Here is a 24,120-nt window from a genome sequence, read left to right on the forward strand (position 1 = left end):
AATCTGCCTGGTGTCAGATGTGTTCCAGAGATTTCCTCATGACTGAAATAGAGCCATGAGGTTTTGTTTTTCTCACACGCATGAGCTGTAGCTGTTGGAGGAGTGACTCACATGAAGTTGACGCAGCCTGTGCCGGGCGGAGGAGCGATCCAGATGAAGCTCAGGCTGGTGGAGGGCAGGTGACTGACGTGAGACGCCACCACACTGCACACGAACTGAGTCCCGAACTGTCTGTCCGACATCACGCCTGAGAAACACACACACGGTACAAATGGTATCAATACAATGCAGTGTGGTTTACATGCAAACAAAGAAGTTACAAGTTGTTTTCCAGAAATGTAAAGTATTAAAATGAGGAATATTGTGACGTGTTCTTTCCCAGATGAAAACTCAAGACTACAATGGAGGCGTTTCAGGGAGTTCAGAAACACTGACACTGATATACAGAATTAACTCCTGCTGGAGGGACTTTTTCATGTCAAACAGCAACATTACGCACTAAAGAAAGATGAACATGGACAAAAATTAACTATTCACCAATGCACAATTTGTCCCAGCCAAATTTTGTCTATTTAAATAAAGTAACTCATTATGAATGTGAAACAAATGCACAAATCCTGCCAAGTTTATTCCTTTCTTGAGTACTCAAGAAGAACCAAAATGTGAGTAAAAAGCAATGCAGTTCTCTTTGCATTCACACTGTCAGTGGTGTTTCTGTGCTACAGTTCCTGAAAAGTTTAAAAAGAAATATAGAATATCCAAACACTGAGAGAATGAGAACATGCACTCGTAGAAGAAACGTTCTATGAAATCTTAAAGGGTTTCGTCATATATAGAAGCTTTCAGGGGTTCCATCATGGGATCATTTTATGGATTTAATTTTAATTAATAAATTAATTTTGTTTTCATTTAATTTTTAATTTGAATTAAATTTTATGAATTAAACATCATACTTTATCACTAGAAAACAATGAAATAACATGTTAAACATGAAAGTAGTATGCGATCATTTCAGACATCTCTCTTTATAAATAGCAGAATCTTTTTGATCACATTCTATCAGGGGCTGCATGTACGAATTTTCATGTATTAATCGCTTTCTATTGCCAGCTTGTAATGAAACTTAAAAATCGAGACCTTCCCTGACTTCCTAGGTTGTCAATGAAATTTTTATGTGAAGGACTCGGGATGTTTTTAGCAGGAAAATCATAAGGATGTGACGATTACATGCGCTCCTGAGAAGCTCTCTAATGACACACGAAACAAATGCGTTTACAATGTTAATGATAATGCTGAACGAGCTGTTCTGTGCTGTAATGTCAACGCAAAGATATCAACATCACTATGATCAGATGCTTTAACTGCTGTTTCCTCTTTTTTGTTGAGTGTTTAATGTTTATTTTGTTATTGAGAGGCGTTACGTGTGTGCGAGCACGAGCGGTAAGCTGCTGCTGCAGTTCACTTAACGGCCACCGGTGTCACTAATAACTTCTGAATTCTACATATTGCCCCTTTAATGCTCATAATTGGCCATATGCACTGAACGTTCAAAATAATCCAGATGATAAACTTCCAGGTGTTCAGTAGTGTAATACTTAGTTTATAATCAGAATATAGTCATGTAAATATTCAGGCCTAGTGTTCATTTAGTTATTCAAATGTAAGACGACATAAAAAAAAAACGTACCTCAGTGTTTCTCAGCAAAATTCATTACAAACATCAGGTTTTTTTACACTTTCGTGTGAAAAAAAGCATCAAATTACTGTAAATTAAGGATTTATTAGATTCATTGAATCTGCACTGACTGACAGCTGCTGTGATTATAAAGGGAGAGCGGCTCACTTTCTGTGTCATTCATTCACAAGAAAAGTTATTGTTTTTCATGAGATTTTATGAGTACTTCATACTTCACTTTGACAAAATGTATTTTTAAACCTAGTGATTTTATAATGTGTAATATTTATTCAAAAGCGAAACCGAGTGAAAAACTATTACAGGAAATGGCTAATGTGAGCCAATAAATGATTATAGTGGTAATTAATGTTTTTTAATTTTTATAATAGTGTTTTCTATCAAATGTTGGATGTCCTACATCTTGAAAAATTCGGTTTTACAAATGGGGACAATCTCACAAGGATGAACAAATAATGTTCATGGTCATCACATTAAAAGTAACATTTGACGTCCAATTACAGACACCACGTTTCTTATTCAGACGTTCCCATTAGCTTCGTCTTTATTGCAATCAATAAACTGGTTTATTGGCAAATTAGGCAAGTGTGATTCAAATATAAATACAACATTAAAAGTCAACCATTGATGTTTTTTTGTTCATACACAGCGAGTACAGAATGACAGCCAACAGTTCACCGGAAATGCCCGAGCTGGGTTAATGAAAACCAGGAAGTAACCGTGCAAATGGATGGCAACAGACAGGAAATGTTTGTGACTCTTTATTGGTGCCAAAATGTCATAATGCTGTTCATGTTTCTGTAGATCTATAGACTATAGATGAAACAACATTAACAAGCAAGTCATGCTGCAAAAATTAGAAGAAGAAAAAAACTAAAAATGCTAAAAGTTTGTATTTCTCGTGTTTTGTAGTGCGGATGTGCTGTGGATGACCGATCTCGCCAGGCGTTACTCACTTGAGGAGAAAAGTGATTGTTTCCCTTTCATTGATGATGTTCAGAGTAAACTTCTCTCACAGGACTGAAATAATGGCACCAGTCAAAGGCATAAACAATGTGTGCATTTCCTTTCACATGCAGATAGAATACCAGAGAGCCGTCGGCCGTGATTAATGGCAGTCGGACGACCTGCGATCTCCCACGGCCACCCGCGCTCCAGCTGAAAGAGCGTCCTCCCTCACGTACACACAACACTACATGCTCTCCTCTCCTTCTGCAGACTCTATGAGATTTTCACTCCAAATGGCCTCTAAAACGAGAGGAAAGATGATTTGGCGCACAACAGATGGGCACGGGGTGGCACAGACTGGCACGCATGATGCTCACTGCTGCTCATTAAAATGCAGATTCATAATTTCAACTCAACACATATTAGTAGGATAAAGCACAATCTCATTACCGTTAACCCGGACGACTCAGTGCTGCCGTGTATCAGGTCAGATCTCTGCGACGGGCCATTAACAAACATTTCACCGATTCCAACACGTGAAACTGAGACGCTTTCTGACACGTATGCGAGCGATCTCTAAACGAAACGTGTTTAATAATATCACTAGCATTAATAGTGTGTTTGTAGTAACGGGATGTTTGGTCATCTATCAAGTGTCAGTTCAAGAAAAGAGTCTTTTCTCCGCATCTCTGACATATAGTTTCCACTCGCACAGAAGCGTCTCATCATCCATCTTAACAGCAGGGTATGAATATTTATTAATCAAACATACAGTATGTGAATGTTAGTGAGATCTAGACGTGTCTGGCCTAGACTTGCTCGCTAGAATCTGAGAAACACATATGAAGAGCACTTATGTTAAATACTTGATATAGTGTTGCATTATATGGCCAAAAGTCACTTTGTTCCCCTGAGAAACTGACCTGAGGTCAGAAACTGGAGGTCCAGAAGCTTCTCAATCACTTGGCAACCCTTCCCTGCGTTTCCATTGGTCCATTTCATAATCTGCCAATCATTCTATGCTGCCATTGTCATGGCGATGACAGAAGTGCTCTTTGTGTTGCCAGGAAGAAGCTGTGTGCCCGACTCTGAGACGCAGGAGCCCGGGGCCGCGGGAGGGAGGAGGGCCGACACAATACACACACCATTACTGGCCAGAAGACAATTCGACCACCTGGGAGATCTGTGTGTGTGTGTGTGTGTGTGCGTCTGTAATCACTGATCATATTCATTCGCTGCAGCATACATGACTGCTGATGCCCTTTACACTGCAGTTGTTTTGCTACTTTCTGAATGTTGAATTGTGGGCCGCTTTGAAGGGCTTGGATCGGCACCAGACGCCCAGTGAGCGGCGATACTATAGAAATACAGCAGTCACAAACTACTGAAGCGCTTTCTGTGAAAGTCTTGTTGGCAGCAGCTCCAAAAAAGCCTTTAATCTACAACACTGAACATTTCATTTCTCTCTGAAGCGTCATTAAGTATCATCACTGTTATTATTATTAATATACAAACAAACATAGACTAATCGCTGCACTACAGCTGTGACCCCTGACCCCTGACCTGAACCGGTGCCGGGTCAATCGTGATTTGTCTTTGCTTCAGAAATGATGTTGTGAAGCGTGTGGATCAATAGTTCATTATTCAACGATTAATTCGGGTCATCTAATGTCTCGTGAAGGATCTTTACTGGCATTGATGATTCCATGAAGGTTCTTTATATAGTGGGAAAAAAAGGTTTCTTAGATTTTTTAAATGTTTAAAAAAGAGAAATGGTTCTTATGAAAACTGTTCAGTGAAAGGCTCGTTGAGGAATCGATGGTTCTTGGAGGTCAGCGGTCAGGAACCTGTGGCTCTTTGAGAAGAATCATGAGGTTCTCCAGATCTCTCACTCTTTACCAACAAATGAATGATTAAAAAATTCACGTCTTTCCCAATCAGAGGCTCAAATACAAGTCAAGGTTCAAGTCGTTGCAAGTCAAGTCCTCTCTGATTATGTGATATCAAATCATGTGACTTTTAGACATCTTTTTAAGTGTTCATCATGACATAAATGTAAATCTTTATTTTAGTCAATCTACTTAATTGACAAATTATTTTCATCATATTTTTCGTCAACTAAATTTTTTCACTGATAAAAACGAGATGATAACTAAATAAAAACCAGGTTATGATGACAAAAACTATAATGAAAATCTATTGACCTTTTCGTCAACGAATAAGTAAAAAGACTAAAATATGACTCAAACTAAATCAAAATTTTCAGTCAAAATTAGGCAGCGGTTATTTACACTGAGTAAAAATAGCGATCTATTCTATTTACCCTCTATAAAAGTTGCAGTTCTTTGCAATAAGTGAAAATAGTTGTTAGATTCTATATTTATACGTATAAATAGTGCAGATACTATTAGCACAGTCTCAGTGTTGTTGTACATTAACAGGATGCAATAATAACAAAGTGTAAATTATTATATTTATTAAAATTATTAAATGGATGCCGTCTTATTGGAACAATAAAGCCCTCCCTACTCCTACACCTAACCCTAACCGAGAAATACTTTATTATTAAACGCTCGTGAGGCACTTTATTTCCACTTTTAAATATTTTCTTCATTTTTACTGAAAATAAATGCCTTTCCGATCTGATATGTGATGGGGAAAGGGAGAAGAGCGAGTTCGACAAAAGGCGGATTCAAACTCGGGTCGAGCGCGCTTCCTCGCGCCGTGCTCCCTACAGCCTACACCACTGCAGACACTGAGTAGTGCACGTCTTTTGTAATCTTGTGTGACCCAATCAGACATTAGTGGGCGGAGTTAGTGTAAATAGCCTTTGCCAACAAGACAGGATACTCCTAGATACTCCATCAAAAATTAACACTTCTACTAACGACAAGTAAGGGGCCGTTCACACAGAATGCGTTTTTCAATTCCAATGCGCTACTTTCCCATTGTTTTTCTATGTAAACACGCGCTTGATGGACGTGCATGACCGTTACGCTCGCGTCTCGCGGCTTTTGCAGCGCCTCACACAGGAGCGCCGCGTTTTAAGACGCCGTGTCAAGTTAAAAGAATTTCAACTTTTACACACAGCACCGCTCATCAATGTCAGTTCCAAAACAGTGGACCAATCAGAAGAACTTGGAGGCGGGGCAAGCGTTGCGAGTTGGCATGACAACTGTTTTATATAATGGCAACATGGCGGAGGAGGCGCTCATTATTATCTTATTTTCTTTTTTTTTCCATGTCAAAACTTGTATCTGTAAATTCTGCAGTTTGCCTATTTCTATTATTTCCGTTATTGTCGTTATTGTATCACGTCTCAAATGCGCGTCTCGAGACTCTCGCGTTCTGTGCTGCGCTTTTTTCAAAACCACTCCTGAGAAAGCGTTTTTAGACGCAAAGACGCGTTCTGTGTGAACGGCCCCTAACTGTGCAACTACATGTCAACTAGCAGTCATTAGAGTTTTAGTAGACTGTTAGGTTAGGGTTAGTAGAATAAGATGACCTGTAGTTGCAAAATTACTTGTAGTTAGTAGAATGTCTGAAGTGGACCATCGAAATAAAGTGTAACCTACATTTTTTTCTTTTCATTACAAATCTTCTAAAAAATGTGGAAACTTTTACATGGCTGGATACTTTGACGTCTAATTGATGACGTTAATATCTCAGTATTTATGCTCGATTCTCTCTTCTTCCCTTTTCTTTTCCACCTCTCGTCTCACTTTCATTCTCTCAACTCCTCTCATTTCTCTCTCCATCATGTTTGTCTCTGCTTCAGAAACTGTGTTCTGCTTCTTTACAAGATTCAAGCCCCCCGTTAGTTTCCGTTCCCTCACACGCAGCTCAGAAGAAATCAGGAGCAGAATAAAGTTGAGATGAAAGACGGACGCAATGTCAAAAGTCTCCAGCGAGCCGGAGGGCCTGTTTCTCCACTGACGCAGCTGAAGCTCTTGTTCACGGGCTCTCCTGGGAGGCATTAGCACTAATTTGAAGTTTAATTTGACGTGACTCCTCGGCTAATCGTGCGAGCTTGAAATTAATTAATCTGACTTGACTCGTGCTAATTTGCGACGGCCACAACGCGGCGTTCCCTTCGGAGGCCGCAAACAAACACGAGACGGCCTGGCTGGCGGAGACGTCCGAGGAGACGCAGAGCGGCGGAGACAGGTGGGACGCGGGCAGCCCTCGGAGAACGGCTCGCATCTGAGGCTCGCTCGACACACATGCCCTCTGCACATGACAGCTTCGTGCCAGCAGCCGCCACTATATAATTAACAAATCAGGACGATGTTGCCAATAAGTGAAAAGTGTCTTTTTTCCAACAACATTTGGGTCAGTAGTGCCCCCGTGGACGCCTTATATAAACTGGAGGACACGACTGCGACGGATGGGCTTTTAGAAGGAGAAATTTAAGGACGGTTTTGCTCTCAACAGAGCCTTTTAAAGCTCTCTGAGAGTGCACCTCATTCTCCTCTCCATTAGAAGCCGTTTTCAAGGGCTCTTCTTCTGTTATCCTCAGAGAACCTTTAAAAATTGATCAGAAAGTGAAAGTGCATCCTAGAAAACGTGCAGGTCTTCACGACAATGAAAAATCACAAGAGATAACTGTATTACCAGTGAACTGTGACCAGAAGACTCGAGCTGAATGTAGATCTGAATCAACTCGTTTCATAATTGATGAACTTTACACAGTAACTGAACTGATCTGAATAATGACATTACTGTCTTCTGTAGAGAATTTGAATTTGTCTCATATTTGATGAAGTTTGATCGCTGATTGTCATTTTCCTGTTTTCTGTTACCGTTTAAAGCGCTATAGAAATAAAGCTGACTTGATTTGACTGGATCAATATTGATTAACGGTGGCTGTGTCTCAATCAGCTCCCTAGTTCAGTAGATTAGGGCCCTGATTAGGGATCATTTGAATGCTGTCTCATTCACAAAATCCTTCACTTGCTCCCTAGAAAATCTCACAATGAACTGTAAAAACCAGGAAGCATCCATGTAAAATTCTTGTCAGAGTATTGGCAAGGATTTTAAAATTAAGAGGTTATTGATATGACTGTGAATGAATAAATATCCACACTGAAGTATTTGCATCATTAGTTTGTTCGGCATTAACTACATTCATTGAGCTCAGAACATGCCCTTTAATGCATAAACGTTATTCACTTACATTGACTGTATGGAGGAGACAAATAGACCTTATTCACATTTTTAACGTGAATGAAAGTGTGTTGTACTGTAATTTAATGTGTTTTTGAATTCTTCTGCTGACGAAAGACTCAAAAAATATCTTTCCAAGGAATTTCAGCAGACAAAAAAAACTCCAGACAATATGAGCTGTGGATTATTATAACTGATCCAGAAGCTTTATACAGATTTTTTCAGCTAATGCCATTGAAAACACGGTAAGTCTGTCACTCACAGCCTCGCTTCACTCCCGTCATGACGCTGCTCTCAATAAGGGACTATAGAATCTAAAAATAATTCTGCTTTTACACAAGAAATATGGAGCTGATATAAAAAAATCTGGCTAAAAGCATGAAAGACAGTGTGATTATTGACTAAAAAGGGAGGCATTTGCATGAAAACACACCGCAGCTGGTCTTTATACACATGTAGTTTATAAGCCCATTCCAGACGGCTCAACCTGGAAAAATATTCAGATAAACACTGCAAAAATATGGGTGTGTTTAAAAGGGTCACGACCTCTACATTCACAACATCTTTTAATAGTGGAAACACGAGATACAGTGGAAATCAGATATATATCAGAGAGCATGTTCTGCTGTGTTTCTTTAACTCCCAGCGGATCCCGACTCGACATACAGCATTACAGTATGTGTCAGACAACAGCTACACTAATGAACTTGAGTATTAAAGACCACAGTAGAGGCCAAAAGTGACGTCCAGAGGGTGTATTTGCTTTTAATGATGCTACGAGTTCAATTAAACCATCAAAATATGAGGAAAATATTCTATATATTTAAATATTCTAAATATGAGGAAAGAATAAAACACTGAAGTGTTTATCTGACAAAATTATTTGGCAAAAAAGGCAAACGACAGCTACAGGTTTTATTTTACTATTCAAAAAAATGCACAGAAAAACATTGACAACAAAAGCAAACATTGACTACATCATAATCAGTTATTAATATTTGGCTGTTTCTCTCTTGTTTTTGAACGTGTTCATAATTTTTCTGTATGACAGAAATTATGTCGCACAATTTGTCATGTTTAATTGCATTCTTAACACAAATAAAACAGTCGACTCCACGCACAACTACACAATATGAACACAACATCTTTAACACATTTATATTGTAATAAAGGTGAAGATGTCAGTTTTCCCAGGCTGGACGTCACTTTCGCCCACTACTGTATCTGTGTTTTACAGCGCTGTTACTGAGAAGCATGTGTAAAATGTTCACCAGTGGGTGAGCGGGGGAGTGTGTGTGTGTGTGTGTGTGTGTGTAGCTGTCAGAGGAGTCAAAGAGCAGACTGATCACAGAGCTGCTGAGCTTTTGAAGTCTCTCAGGGACTGACAGCTCTTCAACCCCATGAGAGCACACAAACACACACACACACACACACACACACACACACACACACACACACACAATGTGAACTAAGAATGATGGCATAAAGCAGCATGCAAATGAAAGCGGAGCGAGAGAGTAAATACAGGAAACGGCACAAACACACACTCTGTTTTACTCCATTTTTTCTCCTTCATTTAATCCGCTCTATTAATACTTTTTTCCTCAGTCTTTTGTTTCTTTTCACTGGATGTTATATTCATCCTTTCATAACAGATGGTGATTGGCTCGTTCATGATAATGACATTGAAATTACAGCCAAAGAAGCTGCAGTGTCTGAAACTTAAACAGGAAATGTTGTGATTTCCTCCAGCAGGAGTTCTTCTCTATATCAGTGTTTCTGAACTCCATCTTGAGTTTTCTTCACAATATTCCTCATTTAAATAATTCATGCGCAGAATAAAGGGGCGGGGCCTGGTTGAGTTAGTCAGTAGTGTGTTGAAACTGGCGGTTATGATAAGGGGCGGGACATTTCCCAAACACCAATCACAACACACTGCTCCAGCCGACCAATCAGAGCACATTGTGCTTTTCAGAAGGAGGGGCTTCATAGAGACAGGAACTAAACAGAGCGTTACTGACAGACTGGGAAGAGAGGAGCTGCAACAATGGAGAATATGAGGAAAATAATCAACCTGTTCTAGTGGAGCACAAAAACAACATCAAGAGTTTGAAGAGGGGCGTAACAGGTCTTCTTTAACATTAATTTGGGCGTGAGGATCCACATATCAGACATGTTTTTTCAGTCAGTTACTCATTAGGTTCGTTTGCATGAATGAATCATTTAACACAACTTACTCATGACAGTCCAACTGCTTCATTCAATTAGTTCAATCAACTGATGGATTTGAGTCTTTACTAGTGAGTTGATCTTCACTTTAGACTTCATTATACATTATGCATTATTCACATTAATTATGAACCTGTTATTCTAGTCCTCTGGGAGGTGTATGAAAAATAGTAGTTATTGATTAACTAATAGTGAACTACTTCATTTAACTGAGTGCGAATACTTACTAATTTCGCAATCAGAGTTTCTTGTTAATTAATAGTTACTAGAATGATAATATGGTGTTACTCATTAGTTCCTGTGTAATTATTCATTAAGGACAGAACAGTATTCTAACGTGTTACCCAGAAAATATATGCAATTGTCATCACAATAAACATGAAGGTCTTTCAAAGTTGTCTTTATTTATAGTAAGTAGACTAGTGAGTAATAAAATGTTTTCTCTAAAAGTTAAAATTCTTCTTTCATTTTATAGCTAATTTAGCTTTTGTTTATAGTGAAAAAGCCAAAAAAAAAAAAAAAAAAAAATTGTACCTACATTTTGGCTGGAAAATATTAAGTATATGGTCTGTATAATAAATAATGCTTTTACTTTGTATTGATATTTTTGTCTTTGGGAAAAAATATATTTTTGATTAATATTAAATCAAAATGTAAGATTTGAACCAAACCATAAATACAGTTTGAGCGGCTGGACTGAGATACAGCACAACACATTCTGAAACCATTAACAACAGACTGTCATTTGTCTCAAGAAAAGCATAATTTACATTTCTTTTGAGAATTATAAACAAAAAAAGTGACACCAGGTTTAATTATCCTGTTCTCGATGACTGCATGTGTCCATCTGACCTACATTAAAGTTAGGGTGAATCCAACCTCATCACATCACATCAAATGTCATTAATGACGTATCAAAATATGACGTGTAAATGTAAAACTGAGCAAAAGAACGAGCACACAAACATCTGTTCGACAGATGCAAACCGCTCTGACTTCTGTAATGAGCTTAATTTACATAGAAAGGAGGCGTATTTGCATGGAAACGAATGTCAATGATGTCATTTACATACTGAAGAGCTCGTTGGTTTTCATTCACTCATTCAGTGGACGGTTTTAGTGGCGTAATGTAGGGAAACAGTCAATGAGGCGATTTCAGATAGTTCAGAAAAACACCAGGGTGTGTAAATAATGACTTCATTTCCCTTTTCCCCTTTCAGTTTAGGAAACCCTAAAAACAGAAAGTATATCGTCACTAAAGATTGATGAAGAGAAATTCAGAAATGGCTTGATGAGCTCAAGATTAGTGTTTTGTTCTTCCCTCATATTAAGAATATTTCAAAATATGTTCATCATATTTTAAAGGTTTGTAGGGTCATTAAAAACAAAAACAAAAAAGCCTCACGACTGCAGCTCATACATTTACATAAAATGCATATTCTTCAATTGATCAATGAAGCTCCTTCAGTACAGCTGCGTAAAGACGAAAAAGCTGATATATTAGTTTTGTGTATGCCGAACCAAAGCCGCCTCTGATGCAGGATCTGCACCGGCATCTTCAGCTTGACTTAAGCAGCACTGAATCTGTCGACGGCACAGATCCGACCGGAAGCTTCCCAATCGCAGTGGAACTGGATTCATTCAAACATTATGGAAACGCAGATGCTGAGTTAAATGAACAAATTCCCTTTTGAGATTAATGACATTTGGCATAAAAACTGCATTCAGTCAATTGATTTTTTGGTAAGTGGATGCTATAGTCACCTGGACAGTCACCTACTACTGTTAATGTTCGGCTTATGAATATTAATAGATTATGTAGGTGGATGTTCCAGGAAGGTTACCTAACAACGTCACATAATTAATATTCATGAGTCCATGACATGATTTCATAACCAGCCCATCTCGTATTGAATGCTGGGTGTATTAATGTGCTGTTCTACAAGAGTAAAAGAGATTGGGAAGAGTTTGCATTATGAAAAGCCAAGTGGAAAAGAAAGAAAATAAAACAACGAGGAAGGCCTTTTAATTATTTAAACTGCAAATAATCATCAGCCCATAACAAGATCCTGCAAACATGTTTAAGCTCTTTAAGAGGTATTGTCAAATTGCAATAAAATACCTTATGTACATCCTCAATATGTGTATCTGAAGCTGCTGAAGGTTCTTCTTCACCCGCTCTAACCTCTCTCTTACCAAACAGACCCAGATTTAAGAATTTAAAAGCCGATGTCATGTCCACATTACACAAGCTCTCTTACAGACACAGAGGAGAGTATCCTAATGAATTCTCAGAAACATTAAGCAAGCTCTCAAACAATTCTCTAGTCCATCAAGCTGTCCTCCTCCCATGGATTCTGCACTTAACTAACAGATAATAAGACTCAAGAGGACTCAACCCTGGTTATGAGTATTCATTGATAGAATGTGACTTATGTGTTAATCTATTCTTGCAAATGTTAAATGCATTCACTGAAGACTTACCGAAGCCGAAGGCTGGAGACGCGGGGATGGGAGACGACTGGACGGTGGTGGAGGTGTAGAGACCCGTGACCAGCAGTCCATCGAAGTAGGTACTGGTCGAAATCGTCACTGCAGAGACACAGAGAGGAGAGACAAGTGTGAGAATTCACCACAAAACACTCATGAGATAATGAAGGATCACAATTATCACAATCCCAGCTAAGAGGAAACGTTCTGGCAAGGTTTTCTTAATGTTATGATCCAGTAGAGAATATAGTAGAACATTAATAGAATATTTTAAAGAGAAGCAGTCCCTCTGCCCTGGAAAAATCCAGATTTACACAAATAAACCAAGCAAAAATTACTAAAATTCTTCTAAACTAAGCAGTCCAACGGGCAAGACCAGCAGATGATGCTTCGGAGCAACGCTGCGTCTCTGTTCTCTGTAAGGTCCTATAGACAAAGAATACAGGATGACACGAGAGAAAGCAACGTCTCAATCACGCTAAGATTGGCTCATGAATGTGTTGATGAGATATGCCACCTATCATGCTCATAAATGGTCTGCAAAACAACACAAAAAGCATCAAATGGAAATTAAAGATGAATGCACATGAGTTCTTAAAAAGTCCACCATTCACCACTGTGATTGACCCTCCCACGCCCACTGTGTAATCGCTCTGCACGGCAGACACACACACTTCCACTGCAAATGCTTTACTCTACATGTGTTTCTCATGGCTTTGTACAAACTGAGGGGCCAGACAAAATCATTGTCTGTAGTAATCAACAGGACGGCACAGATGTGGTCCAAAGACGCTTCATTGAAAATAACCCTGAATCTCCCTAGAGCAGCTCTGAGAGCAGATGTGAGTCCAGGCGGCGGCGGGGGCGAACGAACCAACGCAACACCTCACAGCACAGACGGCGGCTGTCAAAGAGCCACGTTAGCATGGTGAAGATGTCACCAAACACTGTGAGAAAACGCCTCTTAACTCTTTCTCCATCAGCGTTTTATTTTGAAGTTGCCAGCATTTTTGATCATATTCACCAAACATTCATGGCCTCCAGAATATTTTGTTGTATGAATATGTAAACGGTCAATATATCAAAAGAAAGAACTCTGCTTTTAAATAAGAACATCAACAAACATTTATTGTAGCTTATTCATGCATTCTTTTTTTTATCAACACTTGAATGTAGGCAAGTTTCATTAAAAAAAAAAAAAAAAAAGCTGAGAAACTTGTGATTTTGTCAAAGACTTCATCCGGATTGGATTCAGAATGATGATCAAACACAGATGGAGTAGATCGAGTCCATCAACACCTCAAAGTTTCAGTCGTTTCCTCTTCATTTCATTCAGTAACGTCAGGCAGTTTTGATTTAATGTTTGATGATTGTGTTAGTTTACATGAGTGTCAGCAACGCTTCTATCGCTTGTTTCTGCTTCTTCTTCGCCTGTGTTTTGATCCAGAGATTCTGTACTCTTTCAGAAGATGTGTAATAGTGTATAGCAGTGAAAACATGGATTGCCGGAAAATTCCGTCAATGGCAGGGAAAGAGTTAAAAGAGAGTGAGATTGACAGAAAACATGGGATAAACTACCTTGGATAAACTATCTACCAAGGATCTACATTGATGCCTTCTTTGATTATAGAGAAGCTGTGCTCTCCTTACCAACACGGCTGGAGGACTGAGGAGTATGTGCAAGAATTTGTTGATTTATCATTGTGCACTGAGGGTGAGTTAATGGACTTATTTTGGAGTGGACTGGACACAGAATTCTGGCCAGTCATTCTTGTGGGAGATGCCAGCATGAAGCTTGAGCAGTATCTCGATTTGGTGCTGAGGTGCTTTGGCTCGATTTACACGGTAAGTGAGGTGGATGAAAGAACCAGCATGCCACTTCATCCCCAGACCATTACAGCTCTTCTGGTACCAACCATCCTCACTCCAGAACCTGTCTTAGAATTCCTTCCAGATCTTCCTGAGTCCTTTTTAGAGTCCTCTCCAGATTCCACTCCAGCACATGAGCCCATTCCAGAATTAAATCCAGTTTGTGAGCCTTGTCCAGGTCCTGCTCAACCCTCAGAGCTCAGTCAAAGATGCATGTAAACCTCAGCCCAAAAGAGAAGGCTGAGTAAGAAGAAACAGTCTTCAGTACGTCCAGCCCATGAGCCCACTCCAGTAAGTTCTGCAGAGCCCACAACAGAAAGTTCTTGAGAGTCAGCTCCAGAATGTTCTCCAGAAGCCGCTCCAGAAAGTTCTTGAGAGTCCGCTCCAGAATGCTCTCCAGAAGCCGCTCCAGAAAGTTCTCGAGAGTCCGCTCCAGAATGCTCTCCAGAAGCCGCCTCAGTTACAGAGCTCAGCCCAGAGCGTTGCATTGCACATAATGGCGCTAGCATTTGTGTGTGTCTGGGCCACACACACATCGGCTGCAGCTGGGGATGGACCAGAGTCCAGTGATGGCTCCAGACCGGACCAGAGTCCAGTGATGGCTCCAGACCGGACCAGAGTCCACTGATGGCTCCAGACCGGACCAGAGTCCACTGATGGCTCCAGACCGGACCAGAGTCCACTGATGGCTCCAGACCAGACCAAAGTCCAGTGATGGCTCCAGACCAGACCAAAGTCCAGTGATGGCTCCAGCTCCAGTGCTCTGGTCACCTGCCTGTGTCCTACCACAACTCCAGGGCACCCGTACTTCCTCTCCAGTTGGACTTTATACAGCGCGAGGACACGCCTTCCGGGAGGGGGGAGTACTGTAAGAGTTTCAGTCTGTATTACGTGTTTTGTGTTCTGTATGTTCTAGTATCTGCTGTTAGTTTGTTAATTGGTTTTGTACTCCTCTGTTCCCCGCTTCTTGATAACTAATTGATTGAGCATTCATTTCAGGTGTTCATAATTCAGTTCAATTGTTTGAAATATGCTCAGCATTAGTTCTCTCATTGTCTGGTGTTAGACTAAATTAGATGTACAATGTGGTTTTTTGTGATTCTCCTGTGTTTACTTTCATCTTCCTTGTGGATTATATTAAAAAGTGTGTTGTTTGGACTCAATCAGTACCATGACAATTTGCAATGCATTTGATTTTATTTTGGCATTATAATGGCTTCACTGAAACCGGGCAGAGGATTTTTATTCTTGGATTGGGAGAGTAAATGATGAGTTGTTATGTTATACTTTATTTATATGTGTTTTTGAGCAACATGAACAAAAGAGCAGATGTGTTTGTGTTTAATGATCTGTAGGTTGGAGTCAAGGGCTCATGATTAGGTTGAAGATGGACATTTTTGTGCAGTAAAAGATCTTTGTTCTGTGAAAAGATAGAGTACTTCATGAGCACTCCTTAAGCTTGCTGGTAATTGTTGAGACAAGCATTTTTCTGACAAGAAATGTGGTACAAAACCACAAGCCAACAGCAGATCCGGTTGGAAAGCCTGCTGCTGGTTTAACCAACTGTTTAACACAATCCCAGGCAGACAGATCATGAAAGAGTGAAAGAAAATCATCTTCATTATTAATAATATTAGTTCTAGTATGATTATAAATATTACTATTTTATAAAAACAAATTACTAGAGACGCTCACCATTTTTTTTCTTTGAGTGCTTAAGGGGAAAGAGTGTGTGTGTGTGTGTGTGTGTGTGTGTGTGTGTGTGTGTGTGTGTGTGTGTGAGAGAGTGTGAGAGTGTGAGAGTGTGTGAGAGTGTGTGAGAGTGTGGGTGTGTGTGTAGTTTGTCTAGACATGGATACACTCTGGATTAAAAACATATCCCTCGTTCCTGCCTCTCTCTCCCCACATGCCAGCTTCAATAATTCATCCTCTTACTGCCAGTGTAATATCTAGTCCTCTCACTCTCCATTTTTTTTTTAACTACATTATTCCTTACCTCGCCTTCTGAACAAGTGCAACTCAGTATGTACAGATCAGCACAGAACTGTAACTGGCTTTATATCCAGTATACTCAGAATTATCAAGTCATGATATCAATGAGAGAAATACATAGAAAAGGCTGAAATAAACATTTGGTCAGTGAAAGACAATTTCTGCCTTTTCAGAAGAAAAGAATACAGTGCACATAGCCGTATGGGCTGGTTTTAAGGTATTTTTATCCTTTATGGAGCTTAAAAGATGTAAAAGATTTATGCAAATACAGTGGGGGAAAAACGAGGGAATCAATATTGGCAGAATCGGCAACTATTCAAGAAAACGCAACGGCACGCTGACAAATTCAGAGCCGAGTAGCGTTTGCTCTCCTCACGAGACCCCTGAGGCTCAGAGCATCCGTCCCTCAAGAGCGCAGCGCTTTTCATGCAGGAGAAGCGTTTGAAGGCGGGTGGGAGTGCAACGCCAGCGATCGGGCCAAGAGGTTATTATGAGCAACAAACAGCGTGGTGGAGGAGGGAGAAAACAGGGATGGAGGGATGTCTGGAGAGGCCCGTGGAAAAAGAGTGATCGATGAAAATGAAAGACGTAAATAATTCAGAAATCCATCTGAAAGGGGAGCAGAAGCGGGGGAAGGGAGGAGAAAAGAGGAGAACCTGGTAAGAGTAACTCATAAAAACAGACGTATTCACCTGCGGGGGTTTGCATGCGCTTTGATGAGAACTCTTAACATTCACTCCACACCCGCACACACTCACACAACTCTCCCGATGAGCAATATTTGACTGTCTTTAGCAGAAAGAGACATGACGTGCCGTTGGGAGAGAGAGATGCGGAACATAGTAAATGAACCGAAACGTGCCTGCCATTTTACTTCGCTCGCTCTCGTCCATGTCTTCGGTGCGATCTCTTTCGTCCATCCAGCCATTCTATGCACATCATGCAATATAGATGGTGCGATGTGGTACGCCTCATTACCAACACTCACCGCCACGCTCCTACTCAAGTATTGATAAACCTTGGGTCTGGAAGGCATCCCCGGACACGCTGACATTAACAGAAGGGGCTGTTTTCTGTTGTAGAAGAATAACAAACAGAAGAGGAACGGCCGTATTGGGACGTAGCGTAGTACGAGAGGCCGTGAGTCGCTGAGGTTCAGCAGGTTCAGACTCCAGTGTGTGGTGCCGTCATCTGAGCAGCACCTGGTGGCACCCTGAACGCCAGACGCAGGAGCTGAAGAGCAGTTGGCAGGCCTGCGCATTACCTCACTCTTAGTTAACAGCATGGCAGTAGAACAACGCCTGCCAGTGTGCAATGAATATCAAACCTTCGTGTGCACAGGCGTTTGTGTGCAACAGTCCGGCCCTTTCCATTTCAGCAAGTTTTACTTGTACAGCGCTTCTAATACGTTTAGATTCAAAGCAGATACTTCCAGTGAGCAAGGCAATGGGACAGAAGAAGAAAAAATGGAGAATGAGAAAGAAACCTTGGGAGGAACCAGTCTACAGTCTTAGAAGGTTCTACATGGAACCGTAAAGGGTTCCCATCATGGGATCATTTTATGGATTTAGTTTTAATTTGTTTTAATTTTAATAACATTTTATAAATTAAACAGCTGGTAAACATACTTTATCACCTGTTAACCTGTTAAACGTGAAAGTATTATGCAATTATTTAAGACGTTCCTCCTTATATGGAATCTTTTTGGATATAAAGGAGTCAACGATAGTACTATCGTTCTAGTTCAAGCTCTACAGAACCCCACTGAACCTTATTTTCTATGAGTGTAGTCTGAAACCAGAAGATTCTGTCCGAGACCCGTTGGTGATTCTGGTTCCCAAATATGAGATCAGACTGGAGATGAAAGGAAATGGCCATTTTGTTTCTGTATATCATAAAGATACACTCTTAAAAATAAAGATTCTTTATTGGCATTGATGGTACCGTTAACATCCACAGAACCTTTCCATTGCACAAAATGTTCTTCATAATGTAAAAAGGTTGTTTTGATTATTAAAATGTTCTTCACACTAAGGAAAAAGATGGTTCGTCGATGTCAGTGTTTCCCAGCCCCGTTCCTGGAGTCACACCAACGCTGCACATTTTCAGACTCTTCCCAATCAATCACACCTGATTCAACTCATCAGCTCGTTAGACCTTAAACGAATGGGTCAGATAAGGGAGGCATCTAATCTAGTGTTGGTGTGCCTCTAGGATCAGGGTTGGGAAACACAGTATGGCATCGTAGTGAAAACACCTTTTATTTCTAAGAGGTTCCGCCCTCCACAGATTTAGTTCCAGCCATCAAAACCACAGTGCCGTACTTCCACCTCTGCGTAGGTCAGCAGGTACAGATGCTCGCTCTATGGAAGAAGCGTAACCCTGTAGCCATCTGAGCCGCATTTGACATCCCACTGGAAACCTCGTGTGCCCTTGAGAAGCCGGAAACGGCGAGAGGCCACCAGCAGCGGCTTGGGCCATCTGTTTCCCCGGCCGGGCCAGTATCAAAGACACATTTCCCTGCCTCTCAGGCCGAACGCTGCTGAACCTGCGCCGTGCGGCCGAAGACACCGAGCTGCACCGTGTCAATCAGCATCGGTGTGGAGCGTGTGACGGGTGTACGTGTGTCAGTGACAGCTGGATAGGACTTCTCAAACTGTGATGATTCTCTTGCGTAACCCTCTCGCGCCTCTCTGCCCTGCTGGCCGCGCCATCTGCTGTTGCGAGGGCCTGTTGCTGTCAAACACGCTCGATCGCTCTAACAAACATTAGCAGGTCGGCTTCCTGATAACAGCTTCTTTTAATGATGCTCCTAACCTCTTGATAGAAGCTAACCTTTCTTTAAAATTCCCCCCAAAAATGCGTAATTCTGACGTTTGCTGATTCCGTAAGGAAGCCTGATATAGATAAAGCAGACTGCAGTTTTAAATTGTGCAACCTCTGATCTGGCTAATATCTCAGTCGAAACAGAGCGGGATTCTGCATATGTGACACTAATGAGAACGAGAATAAAACACTTCCTCAGATCCTTTGACCCAAGATAACAGCACTGAGTCTGAGACGGTTTCATTGGCTCTCTGACCACTGTGCGTCTTGTTATCTAATGGCTTGCAATAATATGTAAGCAACAAACTTGTTCTCCATTTCCTCAACTCTTGATGCACTACATGGCCAAAAGTACATGGAAACCCCCTTCTAGTTTGGCTGTTCCAGTAAATTCATTCAATCACATTTTAGAGAATTTCGTGCTTTGGAATCTGTTAGTGGAGTTTATTCTTTTTGTTCTTTTCTAACAACATCCATAAAGAAACAGCGAGGAAGAACTTAACTGACCTGCACAACGCATGAACCCCTACTGAAAACCCCTGATATGATCCAGGCCATCATTGAGTTTAACAGCACACACACTGTTTCAGAGCAGCTTTGCAGGAATTCATAATCTTTCCAATACATTTATGCCTCATAGCCCACACTGAGAGATATATAGTGCTGGTCGAATGGATAGTCTACATTTAAGATTCAATGTCAGAACATTTTTTGCAAAATTAGGGATACAGCAGCTGTCACTGGGGCAGCACCCTTAAATGCACACACTCTGGTGCATTTTAGTACCTTGTACTAAGTAACACGTACCTTTAGGGCACTACTATAAACCTTTATAAGGTACAAAGGCGTCCTCTGAGGCCTCAATGACAGCTGTTGTGCCCCTAAAGGTACAATTTTTGCACATTTTTCCTAAAGGAGTGAACAGGTCGGAGCCTGACCCGACTGATGCTCTTGCTTCTTGAGCATTAATTTCAAAAGCATGACAAAAGCATGAATCCCTCCCTGTTCTCCAGGGAAAGCCTTCCACTATAAGATGAACACGAATGCAGGGATTTGCTCCCATTCAGACACAAGGTTTATTTTCTAAACTGAAAGGTCAAGAGTCAATGAGAAAAACTCTGACTAACATTTATTTGTGAAAGTGCACAGATGCACATTGGGAAATTAGAAACATGAACTGAGGGTGACCTGTACGCTGTGTGGAATGTATGATAGCACAAAACACATTGATAGTTTTTCCTCTATTCAAAAAGCAAGAAAATCCGGTGTGTGTGCTACTCGAGTCAGTGACAGTTTTTAGTCACTGAAGTTTCATCCCTGTGAGATTTTCCATGTGTTTACGCTCCCACAGCGTGACGCTGCGGGAAAGGGATTCTGGGACAGTGATAAGCAGAGAGCTCACTGCGTTTGAAATGAACTATGCAAATAAATCTACTCCAAGCCCTCTTTTAGAAAACCACCCAATCCATTTGCACCGCTATGTTGCTTTTCTCTTTTCTCGTGACTGAGAATGACAAAACTAACAACCATTTATGAGAGGGAAAAAATGACAGTTTTCAGGATTATTTGGTTCAGGATCTCTGCCAGCACAAGCTTGAATGCCTGAACTCAGCAAGATGACTGTAATCACTTCCATGTGCTGAAACACTGCAACAGATTACAGTCAAAACATTCAGAGCAATGACGGCTGACAGAGACAGATAGATAGATAGATAGATAGATAGATAGATAGATAGATAGATAGATAGATAGATAGATAGATAGATAGATAGATAGATAGATAGATAGATAGATAGATAGATAGATAGATAGATATGGTTTTATGTAATAAAAAATCATCTAGTTTTTAATTAGGTAAATACAACCTCGGATGAACAACAACACAAGACATATTACACTTTGTCGTTATTTATTTAACAAAAATAAAGCCAAAATGTTAAAGCCATGTGAGACTAACTAAGTACACCCTGTGATTCAGTTGCTTGTAGAGACACTTTCAGCAATAAGCTGAAGTAATCATTTTCTGTATGACTCTATCAGTCTCTCGCATCATTCTGGAGGAATTTTGGCCCGTTCTTCTTCACAGCGATGCTTCAGTTCACTGAGGTTTGTGGGCATTTGTTTATGCACAGATCTCTGAAGGTCCTGCCACAGCATTTCAGTCTGGATGAGGTCTGGACTTTGACAGGGCCAATGAAACACCTTGATTATTTTCTTCTTCAGCCATTCTGTTGTAGATTTGCTGGTGATCTTTGTCCTGCCTAATGACCCAATTTCAGCCAAGCTTGAGCTGTTGGACGGATCCCCTCACATTTGACTCTAGAATAGTTCGGTGTACAGGAGTTGATGGTTGACTCAATGACTGAAGATGCCCAGGGCCTGTGGCTGCAAAACAAGCCCAAAATCATCACTCCTCCGCCAGCGTGATTGACAGTTGTGTTGATCTGATGTGTTTGGTTTTCTGTGCATTATGGACAAACATCTCCACTATGGTCTTGTCTGTCCAAAGGACTTTGTTCCAGAAGTCTTATGGCTTGTTCAGATGCAACTTAGAAAAGCTTTCTCTTGGCAACCCTTCCAAACATGCCATACTCTAATTGTACCGCCATGAACTTTAACATTTAACATGTTAACAGAGTCTGAGATAGAGTTCTTGGGTGTTTTGTGATTTCTCTGAGCATTACACGGTCTGATCTTGGGGTGAATTTGCTGGGAAGTCCACTCCTGGGAAGATTGGCAACTGTCTTGAATGTTTTCCACTTGTGAATAATCTTCCTCACTGTAGAATGATGGACTTGGAAATGGCCATATAATCTTTCCCAGATTGATGGCAGCAACATTTGCTTCTCTAAGATCATTGCTGATGTCTTTCCTCCTTGGCATTGTGTTAACACACACCTGAATGACCAGCAAACTGCCAGAGCTTCTGCTTTTATAGAGGTGATCACACTTTCTGACTCCTAATGACTCTCTTCATTCCTATGGAAGCAGTGAGGGTGTCCTTAGTCTGTCATGCATGACTTCTCCATTTTGCCATAGTTTTTTGTTAAATAAATAATGCCACAGTGTAATATATCATGTGTTGTTGTTCATCTGAGGTTGTATTTACCTAATTTTAAGACCTGCCAAGGACCAGATCAATTTTTATTATGTCCTGATACATAAAAGCCTATAATTCAATATGGTGTACTTTCTTTTTCACATGACTGTAGACACACAGACAGATAGATGATAGATAGATTGATTGATTTCATCCTACACCTGTAGATAAAACACCGTCTCTCACAGAAAACAGGAAATGTCTAGATGACGTCAGTCTCACTCTTCTCGACCCCGGACAGACCTCCACACACCCACACAAGCCAGAACATTTCCTTCTCCAGAGCTCCAACTATTCCTCACGGACAGATAAAACTCACTAAACACCCAGAACACATTCAAAATCTGTTCCATAAACACACTCCAAACCCGCTGTGGAAACTACTGGGAATTTTATTGTGAAACACGGAGAAACTCAGCCCAGGGTCGTGTCATGCTTTTCTTTATCTTTGTGCCTGTGGAGCAGTCAGCACAAGGGACGACTGGAAACGTTCTCACATACAGTATGTGATCTGGACATGCTATGAAAGTCACTTGCTTTACTTGACTGTAATGCAATAACAAATGATGCTTTAGGGAGAATTTCCAGTTATTCTCATGAAGCACCTGCATGAACTCAACATCCATTGACTGGTCAGCTATTTTCACAACTGGAAATGTTATAACCTTGTTTCAGCACAGTGGTTGACCAACAGATGAGTAGGCCGTTCTTCGCTGTTGATCGAATACATGGAGTAACGTTGACAGAAATGGCTTTCAGCTTCGCTCAGTGCACACAGACACCATTTACTGCTTTATTTTGTTCCATGGATCGCCTGGAATGGATGAAGACTAGATATTTCAAATTACGAATTGGTTAATAACACATGCATCACTGATACAAACTATGTTAGGAATTTATCTACCTTGGGAAATATTCAGTTATAATATAAGTGCAGTGGAACATTTTCAGCGCATGCATCTCAAAAACGTGATTCCTGGGAGAGAAAAGATCTGTGTATGAAACAAAAGCACAAAGATGAAAGAGAATAGTAAATAGCTTTCACCTGCCTTGCTCTTGGCGCGGCCCTTCTTAGGTCTGATATTTCAAACTGCAGTTTTTATGAGCTCAACATTAGCACATTATCTATATTCTACTCATTCACAGAGATGCAAACATCAGCCACAGCTCAGTTATACCGACTGCTCTTCTCCAAAGAAGAAACTCATTCTTTTGGTGTTTTGTAAGTAAGATCCACCAACACCAGGAGTTCTGCCACACTGTTCCCTAAAACCTCCAGCATGTGGAAATAATGAGTTCTGTATGATTGATTGTTGTGTCACGATTCAGAACGTCTGAAACACGAAGCTGAACTCGAGCGTTGAGTAATTCTTCATTAGGGGAGTTTGGAGGGACCCTCGAGTCGAAACACAAATCTGCCTTATTTATTTTAGCTTGCCATTATTGTTTGACATCATTTCATTCATCCAGTTATTTATTTTTAAAGAAAACAGACTTTATTAAGGACTATGTTTGACTACAATTTGTATAAATCTAATATGCTTAATCCTGTGTGTAACTAATTCATTACAATACTTTTAATATGAAACATGTCTGCATCATATGTCATCTTTACTCGTCAGTGACCTGTGTGTAAGTCCACTCATGACGATTAACAAGGGTTTAAATGGATAATCTCGCACTAATACCTGAATTAATACTCAACACAAACAAATGATTAGTGAAGGCATGAACTAATCAAGAACCAAAACTAACTACGACTGAAGTCATATGGATTCATGTGTGAATAACATAACATACATTTACA

The 24,120-nt window shown here is 40.5% G+C and overlaps 1 protein-coding gene across 4 annotated transcripts in view; it reads right to left on the reverse strand.

The window, feature by feature from the left end:
• reln (reelin) overlaps positions 1-24,120 on the reverse strand; it is an 89,482-nt gene that overhangs the window by 57,616 nt on the left and 7,746 nt on the right. For all 4 annotated transcript variants that reach the window (XM_048168056.1, XM_048168055.1, XM_048168054.1 and 1 more), the window contains exons 2-3: positions 12,521-12,628; positions 112-247 (exon numbers count right to left, since the gene is read on the reverse strand). In XM_048168056.1, coding sequence (XP_048024013.1) covers positions 112-247; positions 12,521-12,628 — 244 coding nt within the window. The remainder of the gene's footprint in view (positions 1-111; positions 248-12,520; positions 12,629-24,120) is intronic.

Source organism: Megalobrama amblycephala, linkage group LG19, assembly GCF_018812025.1.
Source record: "Megalobrama amblycephala isolate DHTTF-2021 linkage group LG19, ASM1881202v1, whole genome shotgun sequence".
In the NCBI taxonomy this organism is placed as follows: Eukaryota; Metazoa; Chordata; class Actinopteri; order Cypriniformes; family Xenocyprididae; genus Megalobrama; species Megalobrama amblycephala.